Source organism: Triturus cristatus, chromosome 12 (genome assembly GCF_964204655.1).
Source record: "Triturus cristatus chromosome 12, aTriCri1.1, whole genome shotgun sequence".
NCBI classification, from domain to species: Eukaryota; Metazoa; Chordata; class Amphibia; order Caudata; family Salamandridae; genus Triturus; species Triturus cristatus.
In genome coordinates, this window is record NC_140595.1 from 753247671 (window position 1) to 753258154 (window position 10484).

General features: G+C 38.8%; 1 protein-coding gene across 1 annotated transcript in view; it reads left to right on the plus strand.

Annotated features, from left to right (window-relative positions):
• LOC146782703 (uncharacterized) overlaps window positions 1-9035 on the plus strand; it is a 179022-nt gene extending 169987 nt beyond the window's left edge. The window contains exon 9 of the mRNA XM_085637716.1: window positions 7374-9035. Within this exon, the coding sequence (XP_085493842.1) occupies window positions 7374-7490 (117 nt within the window). The 3' untranslated portion in view covers window positions 7491-9035. The remainder of the gene's footprint in view (window positions 1-7373) is intronic.
• The last annotated feature ends 1449 nt before the right edge of the window (window positions 9036-10484 follow it).

A 10484-nucleotide genomic window follows, 5' to 3' on the forward strand; every position in this document is an offset into this window, starting at 1 on the left:
AGGGGGGATTGCTGGAGCAGAGTTTTCTGTTGAAAATCTATTGGGTTTTAAAGCTCTGGTTTGTCTATTGTCGAGAAAATTAAAAATATTAATTTGTAACTACTAATTATTTGTCTTGTGTAAATGTTCTGATTAATCAATACGAACTAACAAGAGAAAACTACATGTGGGGATGCGTTCATGTTGCTTACTAATAATGTGCATGTTTATTAAATAAATGTTGCTGAGTGCTGTTTGTTTTAAAGCACAAAACGCTTTTAAATGTTGTGTACTAATGTTTTTCTTGTGTTGCAAAGGCTAGATAATTACATACACATAAGGGTATTAGTGGGGTTAACACTGTTTAATCACTATACTGTGGTAACATTGTTTTTGTCTCTTTTAGTTAAGATGGTATGTTTTGGCCTAGTAGAAAATGGCTGCCGTTTAAAGCCTGCATTCGAGTAGTTGAGCTTTGATGAGAAGGCCTTGCTGAACCTGGTCGAGAGTCATCTGACCACAGTCTTCGCCTGGTTTAATATTTTCCGTGAGGACAGCAGCTCTGGGCGAATATCCAAGTGTCCTTGGAGGACAAGGGAGCCACAATGAACTTTGTGATCACAATGCTGGTTCCGAGGAAATGTGGATGTAAAAGAAACATTTGTAAACCTAGAGTTTCCTTCTTCCGTCTTTTTATTTTTGTGATTTTTCTGAGCGGAGATTTTTCCAAATGTAGCGATGCCACATCATTTCCTGCTCGCTCTGCTCAGCGGTTCAGCGGATATCTAAAACATTTTATGTTGCTTTCTTTTGTTAAATTTATTATAAATATACTAGACTAGAGAGGGTCTGTGTCTTTGCGTTTTGAATTTTGAGGCCACTTCTTCCCAAACTTGCGTTGGTGAGGATCGATGCTGTGAGGACGGCGACTTGAGAGACTTCTATCGAGAGACCTGTCCTGACCCATTTATGACATTTAGCTAGAATAGGTAATTATGATAATAATGATTTTGCTTTTGAATTGATTTTCCATTTGAACTAATTTTTAGATAAATTACCATTAATTTAAATACAGTGTTGGTGGTTATTTCTTGTCAGTTATTGAGTACTCTATTTTGATTATTGTTGTTTAGATTGTTGTTTAAATCATGACTCAAGACAGTGTCAATTTGGTCTTATCGACCTTAGTGCAGATGCAGGGTGTTTAGAAGGTTTTCTTTCCACAGGTTCAGTGACAATAGAGTAATTGAATGTATGTTAGTAAAATGGGCCCAAGTGTATGGTGAGTGTATGTGCGTGTAACTGAGAATTTACTCTATCCGTGGGAGTAGGGAGAATTTGTATACCCTGATCTGGAGCAATGCAAGATTAGGTGAAATGTGCACTAAAAGAGCTACTAAATTCCTGACATGCATTGCCTTAACAGTTTTAACATACTTTGTTCATAAATCAATCCATGTTTTTGGCAATGTTAAGGGCATGGAGATAGGGGACGTTTTACCACCATGTAGCAAGGAACTGTCTTTAGTATTAGCACATATTCATCCCTTTGTGCTTAGCTTGGATATTTGTATCAACTTCACAAAGGAACAAAACACCTGCTCATCTTTTGGATCAACTTCACAGGTGAACAAATACAGCAGAGCCACTTCTAAAGGGGCCAGTGACCTGCATCTAGTGCCTGGGTTGTCAAGGTGGGGGAGGTGAGCATGACCAGGGGTCTCAGCACAGTATACATAACATAGAAATAGAATTATAACACTTACCATTATTGAGGACAAGGAGCCAAATCATATGTGCTTGCATCCAGTCCTACTGTGTGACAAATGGGAAGATGTGGGATCTATGCCTGTGAATGACAGACATTTGGTCTCACGCAGGGATACAGACCCGAAAGCGTCACACTGACAGCATCACTGGCCTACAGCGGATGCCAACATAGACTACAATGGAAGTGAAGGGCTTTAGGAAGTCAAGACGTGTGTTGTGTGTCACATTGCAGAAAGTTCAAATACAATCTGGCTTCTGGCTCCTGCTTCATAGCAAGGAGAGGCAGCTGGCCTGGAACAGACAGCCCAGACTTAAATACACCAATTTGTTCAGAGATATGATTGTATCTCTAAATAAATCAATCTATTTAACACTTTTTTAGGTAAACATGGGAATTTCAGAGGGGTGCAGTCCCGGAACCCTGGTGGAGGCAGCATCCCTGGGTTTAGAGAGTAGGAGAGGCCACAGCATCAATTTTCTGCCTGACTTCCTCATTGCCAAGTCAATAGCCCATCACTTGACCAGCCACAATGTTCTGTCAATGTCTCAAATCTCCTGTGTCAGTCAAAAAACAAAGGTTTGAGCACTCAGTTTTGTGGAGCAACATTTGTTGTCCTCTTTCATGCTTATTTCATCCTGGACTCCACAGTTAGCAGCATTGCACGTTGGTGCTTAGGACTCTAAACAGCAAGCAGGAATGCCAGGCAAGAATTTGCAATCCACATTAAACAGTTCACATTGAAGAACGACATTAAGATAAATATAAGCCTGTAGCGTATGTTCACTGTGCTGCTAATGATGATGGATCTTCTCAATATCCTGAACCAATTATTTCATGAACAAATTATTTGGTAAATTATCAATTTTTATAGAAATAGGTTTTAACAATTGATGATCACCTTGACAAACATGCTGGACTAGGACAATAATATTAGGGAAAGAAAAACGGGTTGCTGGATAAGAACTTTTAAATTCCATTCCATTCCACGTCCTGTAACATGTCACTAGCTCAACCAGAATGTGAAGGTGTCTGGGCTTGAAAGAAAATGCATAAGTACAGGCTCAGAAAGTTGCACTATCAAGACTGATCTTACCCTTTCCATGGGCACCAGTCCAGGTCTGCAGGTATAGAGTCACTTGACATTGAGATTGATCATGACCCACAGATGTAGGGATCAGAAGCCCTTGTCATTTGGTGGTTCGATCATTGGACTTTCTGATGAAGGAACTGGTTACAGTGGGTGGGAACATGTGGTGCGTTTTCACTCAGTTCACTCTCACTTGTTTGCAAAAAGAATCAACTCTTGAAATAACATAATACATAACCAAAACATACAGAATCACTATATTATGTAAAGTAACAAAAAACAACAGCCAGCTTACCAAAATCAGTTGAGCCTATAAGCAGCAGAAAGTCAAAATCAAGCACATCCACTGACAATGTTATCATCTGCAAGACTGCACTGTACTTAGGCCTCCCTACCTATCTCCTCACCACACTACAAGTGGTAGAGAATTCCACAACAAGACTGCTGCTCAGACTTCCTTCCAGGTCCCACATGACCCCTCATCTGAGGGCCCTGCACTGGCTCCCGGTGAAACAGAGGGTAGTGTTTAAAGCCATGGTCCGTATGTACAAGGCCTTGCATGGGCATCATATCTCAATGAAACAGTCTTTACCTACACCCCCACCGGCACCCTTCACTCTTCTTCGGCGCACCTGGCTAAGGTGCCCTGTATTGAACGCCTCAGAATGGGCGGGGGGTCATTTTCCTATCTGGGTCCTCTCTCTTGGAACAGACTCCCACAATATATTCGGCTGATAGACAGCCTTAATTTGTTTAAGAACAAGCTCAAAACCTACCCTTTGAACAGCAAAACCCTCTGTTTTCCCATTTCGCCCCTTTGCCAGCGCCGGGACACTCTTTTGAGTAAACTGGCGCTTTATAAATTAATATAACATATCTACAGTGAAAAACAGAAGGTAAATTACCAGATGAAAATAGACTATACTGGCTGTTTGAAGCAGTTCAAACTGAAAATGGATAAGGGAAGTAGGATTAGGTAGCAGACATTTCGGCCCCTACTATTATATCAAACATCTGTATATGATGCATAGGTATATAGGAATGGAAAAAGGGCATAGCAATGCTGCAGAAGACGAAAGGACATGAAAATGATGCAGGATAGTGTTCTTTGTCAAAAAATAATAATTGGCACATTTCATCAAATTTCTTTATTTGATTTAAAAAAAATCATAAAAGATACAAATTCCAATATTTCGCACATGTCAGGCACAGGAACGACAAGTGTGTAGTACAGTAAAAATGGCCAAGGCCCGCACATGGTGTAACAAGGTTATTATCTAGCATCAGTTTTAGGTTTTGTTAAGATCTGTCTAAAAATAAAAGTATCAACATTAGCTGTGAAGTACAATCAGTGTATAAGACAGTGCAAATTAGATTAGAATAAAACAACAGTTTAAAATGTATAAAGTGCAAATGCTTTGATCATTTCCTCCTCTTTCTATTAGTCATTTCTTCTCAGCACAAATGGCCATGCACCTGTTCTATTTGGGATGATAAAGTGCAAGATCAGTCATATAGATAATATAAGTGATACAGTGCTAATGCGTCAGCCATGTACCTAGTCTATTTAAAGGCAGTAAGGTGCATGATCAATCATATGGTTGATAAAGTGCTAATGCATCTGCCACACTGTCAATATCAAACACAAAATGCACTTTAACGTAAACAATGGATTTTATAACAAATGTACAGTACTAGAATCAATTATTAGAATGGTCATTAGTGATTTGAAATTTCAGTCCATTTCTCTCACGTATAAAATTTATGGCAAATAAATATCTGCTAAGCACAGGGGGGAGGGAGCACACTGCCTCTTATCCCAGCACAGTTCACCCCATTGCATCCTGGTAAATGCAGTACGCTTACTTTCAAAGTTGTTGTAGTCTTTCACCAAAGTTGGTGCACTTAGTGCTGTTATCTCTAGACACGTGTTTCTGGAATTAGCCCATCATCAGTAGAGAGAAAACGTTAATAAGAAGCAGAGAAAAGTCATCAGGGGTTGCTGAAATGGTGCCCAAGTCTTCACAGGTCACAGTACCTCTCCACAGGCACACAGGTGCATCCCAGGAGAGCTCGTCAGCTCGTTGGCTCAAGGTAGCCTTTTAAACACAGGGGGGGGGGCGGGGGCACACTGCCTCTCATCCCAGCACAGTTCACCCCATTGAATCCTGGTAAATGCAGTACGCTTATTTTCAAAGTTGCTGTAGTCTTTCACCAAAGTTGGTGCAGGTAGTGCTGTTATCTCTAGACACGTGTTTCTGGGTTTAGCCCATCATCAGTAGAGAGCAAAAGTTGATAAGAAGCAGAGAAAATTAATCAGGGGTTGCTGAAATGGTGCCCAAGTCTTCACAGGTCACTTTACCTCTCCATATGTACACAGGTGCATCCCAGGAGAGCTTGTCAGCTCGTTTGCTCAAGGGAACCTTTTAAACACAGAGGGGGAGGGAGCACACTGCCTCTCATCCCAGCACAGTTCACCCCATTGCATCCTGGTAAATTCAGTATGCTTACTTTCAAAGTTGCGGTAGTCTTTCACCAAAGTTTGTGCAGGGAGTGCTGTTATCTCTAGACACGTGTTTCTGGGTTTAGCCAGTAGAGAGTAAAAGTTGATAAGAAGCAGAGAAAAGTCATCAGGGGTTGCTGAAATGGTGCCCAAGTCTTCACAGGTCAAAGTACCTCTGCTAAGGCTAAAAATGATTTTCTGCGATGTGTCTGTTTTTAAGATTGGTAATGCTCCTAAGCGTAGTCCAAGTCCCATGTTAATGCAGATAGGCTTGATCTATTTTTTCCAAGGAATTGTATTTGCTGGGCAAAAGAATAATATATGCGGATCATTTTCTATGGCATTTAATATGCATAAGGTACAAATGGCCTCTGTGTTATTAGAATTGTTGAACGTCCACTTAGATGTGTTGAAACTGGTCTGTAATACAGCAAAACAAAACTTCATATATAAAGACTCTGCTAATTGGGGTTGTATTTTGTCCATAAAACCCTCAAACAAAGGAACCGGTTTTGTAGTTAGGAACTGGGTGGTTAGCCTTCCCACATTTGAGTTATGATGTATACTGTCCTGAATGTACTCCCAATATGAATTTTTCACAATTCTTTTTGAATGAAATGTCAGTGATTGGGGTGATCCCAGTGACTATTTAAACGTAACTTATAAAACCAACTACGCACGTGTCGAAACCTTGGGAGTGTTCCATTATGATCAAGAAACATTATCTCAATTAGCCCAGCTTTGTAATGTTTGAGCTCTTGTACGGTCCACAGCCGAACCCAAAGTAACAGAGGTCTTAATATGGCACATTTAAAAATTTCATTAGACTATTATTTTCTCAGATTCAGTATTTTTGTCAATTTAATTCTGTTGCATTTCAGAATTTATAAATTTGTATTCCTGTTTCCTCATTTACAATCATAATTATATTTAAGGAGCTCAATTTCATATAGTTCATCTCTGCCCTGAGCCGGATTTACAGTAGTGAAACATTTTGCTACTCTTCGGTGCATTTAATCCATGCTCTCTGCCCTCACTGTCCTTGTGCATAACATATATTTAAGGTTGCAAACAACCTGATTCAAACATTCAATGAATGTGACCCTATATCGATTCGGTATTTGCAAGGCACTTGTTGTAGGCCTTCCTTTTAAGTACCGAATCAGTATGCAATTTATCAATAATTTGTAACCAACATAAAGTTGCAAAACATTGAAAAATTGCTGATTTCCGAGTTGGAATGGCAATACTTTTGCAAAAAAGAATGGGTCCCCTTGTACCTCTTTTCTTTTGTGTATGTAAATAATAAATTGAGGAGTGGACAGTAGTCAAGATCACCACTAGCAACTCTCAATTAACTTTTCAAAAAAAGGAGCCATTTCTTTTTTTTAAAAAAAAGCCCATTTCCTTTAAGGATAACAGGTTACTTTTTAATTAAAAAAAAGTTTTCTTTGTTGAAAGGTGATAATAAACATGGTGGGCTGCTGACTGTATCAGGCCAATATCCCGGTGATGCCCACCAATTGGAATGAGTGGCAATTTGTGACCTACTTCATTAATATTCATGAGATAGGTCAAATTGGAATCAACTCTGAATGAAAAAATAGCAAACTGAACTATTAGGCAATATGTTACTTTGGTAAATTCTTGAAGGGTCAAATAAATGTTTGTCGCAATTTGGGGCCGAATTCTTGCGACCAGATCTTTGTGCATTTTGTCCCTAATCCTTTCACATTTGCATCCAGATGAGCAAAAGGTGTTCTGCCCTCTGTCCACGGGTAAATATTTTGATCCTGAACTAACTGGAAAGCATGTTGAACATGTATATCAGCCTGGCTCCAAAACCTAGGTTTTCTACAGAGAAAGGATGCAGGAACAAGCAAATCAGTATATCGGTAGGGTAAGGTGATCCTGAAGATACATATACTAAGCAATGTTAAAACATGGATTGTTTGAAGAAAACTAATACATGGTGTCTGATTATATTCTGATCTCATAAATATTCACTTATACACCTGCTTCTTTTCTCATAGGGGGAGGAGTCAATTGTTTATGCTTCTTTGGAGCTGGAAACCAGGACAGAAGTGGAGCCCGGCCCCAAATTGGGCCCGAACAATGACATTGTGTATTCAGCAGTGAAGTTCAAATAGAATGACCACAAGCTGAAGATTTCTGTTCTTGTTGGACTCTATGCTGTGTATTGTAAACATGCAGTAAGGTGAGCTCAGGGGGCTCAGTAGCCTTATGGGCAAGAAGGCAGATCCCATACTCGGTATTCAGGTGATTGTTTACAGCTGAATTTGACTGAGAGCAGTTTTCATAGCTGATATTCACTGAATACCACTAACCTTGTTGATACCTTTGGTGAAACTTTTCAATATATTCCTTGTTTTTACGATGATGTTTGTCCTTTTTTAAGTTACATAGTGGCCGCATTCTGACTATCAAGCATTTGCAAAGCCAATAGGTCTGGCTCTAATATGGCAAAGCAGGGAAAAACAAACATTCAAAAATGCTGTTTACATGCACACGTTGCTTAGTATCCTGAAACGATTCCTGTTGCCTTTTCCACTGTGGGGGAAAAAGTAGCAACAAATTATCAATTTCTGTTTAAAATAGATACAGGAGATAAAGAGTTGAAAGCGACATACAGAAAAATAATTGAACCCACTCTTCATAAGTAAAACAGTCTCCCATGCATTCCAGAGGACGTGCATCATGAAAGGTGGATGAATGAACCGAATGACCAGTAGCTTGAGGTGAGAGAGGAACACTCTGGATACACCCAAACCCAACTCTATGTATATTTTAAAGAGTTGGTAACAATATGCTACTCTGTAAAGTCAGACTTTAAGAGGTAGTAAAATGGTGTTTCTGTTCAGGGGTAAATACCATTTTGCTTCAGTAGAAGGATGGAATCCCTGAATGAAGACTGAACATCGGAAACGTTTTTTGATTGAAAATCATTCACCTTGTTTCCTGTTTTAGTTTTATGCATTTTAGTTAAGTTATACTATGCACATATGTTTCAAAGACCATAAAGCCAACTGTCAAAGACTACATATAACAATTCATTTTTTTAAAATGTAGGGCAACCGCTAAATGTGAGCGGGCAAGTTTATAAAACCATCAGAAAAGATAATCTGAAAACGGATGATAATAATTGTTCACACAGACTAAAATAACATTATTAATTGAATTATAATTAATCAGGAGTCTTCAAAAATAGTGGTAAATATAGATTGTGGCACAAACTCAGAAAAAAGCTAACTACAAATAGGTAAGTATAGATTTACTACTCCTAACTCCACATCAATGTACCTTGAAGATATAAATACTGCATACGAAGCAGGTCCGTGCCTTTGATTTTCCTTTGGCACAGTTGGAACAACGTGGTCGTTTGGACATGGTGAAAGTGAGCAGTGTCCCAACATTACATGTAAATAGCTGCTTTAAGAACTTTGCAATGTTTTTTTGCAAATTACGGCACCTATTTAGGAGTGTGATAAATGGCAAAAACTATAATGACCACAATGCTTAGCCTGCATATGCCTACTCAGGCGGAACTTTAAAAGCTTAAATGATGACAGCTGACCCGTTGTTTCTTTTCACGCAGAGCAAGTGATCAAGGGTGTCACCCAAAACGCGTATGGCTAAATATGCAATGCTGAGAGGATTTTGTTGGAATCTGCTGCCTGCCCAATAAAATGATAAGAATACACGACGTGTGTGGCTCCTTCGCTTTTTCGAGCAGTTCATTTGGAATATATATATATATATATATATTCACTGAAAAAACCATAGGTTTCACACACGTTATAGTTAGGATTTAGCATTTAAAAAACCTTGCAAATTCAGTGAAAAAACCATAGGTTTCACACACGTTATAGTTAGCGGACATTTCACTCATAAAAAACCATTGAAATTCCCCCGTTATAGTTAGTTAAGCTAACTATAACTCGCGCACCCGCAATCCACTGCTGATGACGTAACATATTACATCACTCATGACATGGTCAGTGACATCACTCATGACATCACTGATGACATCTCAAATGACATCACTGATGACATCATCCAGTGAATGTGTGTTTTTCTGAAAATTAAATATGTTTTATATATGTATATCTCAAGGTCGATGGAAGAATAAATGGGTATATAAGTGTCTAAAAGGATGATTTGTTTTTGAAAAATTGATTGTGTAACTGACTGATTAAGTGTATCTTAGTGAATACATGGCTTAATGAGTAATGTTTAAATATGTAATTATCTGTATCAGTCTCTCACTTTGTGTATAAGTGTCTGCATGGGTTGGTGAGTAGCTACATGGGTGTTTATATTGGATTTTAGGTTGTTTTTTGAGTATCAGTCTGAGTGTCTGCATGTTTCGGTGGGGGGTTTTACGTAGTGCATAGGTGCATGAATGATTGTCTCTCTGGTTGTATGTTTTGAAGACAGCATGTGTGCATGACTGTATGGTTGGATGAGTGTGTGTATGGGTGTGTTAGTGAGTGAATGACTGTCTCAATAGTGTCTTTATGAGTTACTAAATATGTTTTAAAGAAGTATATTTGACTATTGGTGTATATAAGTGAGTATGTGTGAGAGTGAGAGATTGAAATAGTTCCTGTATGAATAAGTATGTGTTTTTATTAGTGATTATTTAAAAGAGTAAGTATGTGTAAGTTTCTGTAGAAGTACGTGTTGAGGTGTGTGTATAACTGAATATGCAAGTAAATGGATGTTTGACTCTTTATTAGCATGAGTGACTATGTGTGTGAGTAACTCTATGGATGAGTGGCAATGTGTAACAGGATGTATAGGTGTATGAGTACATAGGATGAGTGAGTACATGTATGAGTGACTGTACAGGACTGTTGGTGAATGAGTGGATGTGTATGTGGATCTAAGAATTACTGAATAGGTTATTGTAACTGGTATTGGTATGTCCATTGTTTTGAAAATTGTAGTCTCTATTTTTGAATGTGTGTATCAAAGGTTATATTAGGGTGAGAGGAGGTCTACCACTCTGTCACAAGGATGATGTCATCAGTGATGTCATTTGAGATGTCATCAGTGATGTCATGAGTGATGTCACTGACCATGTCATGAGTGATGTAATATGTTACGTCATCAGCAGTGGA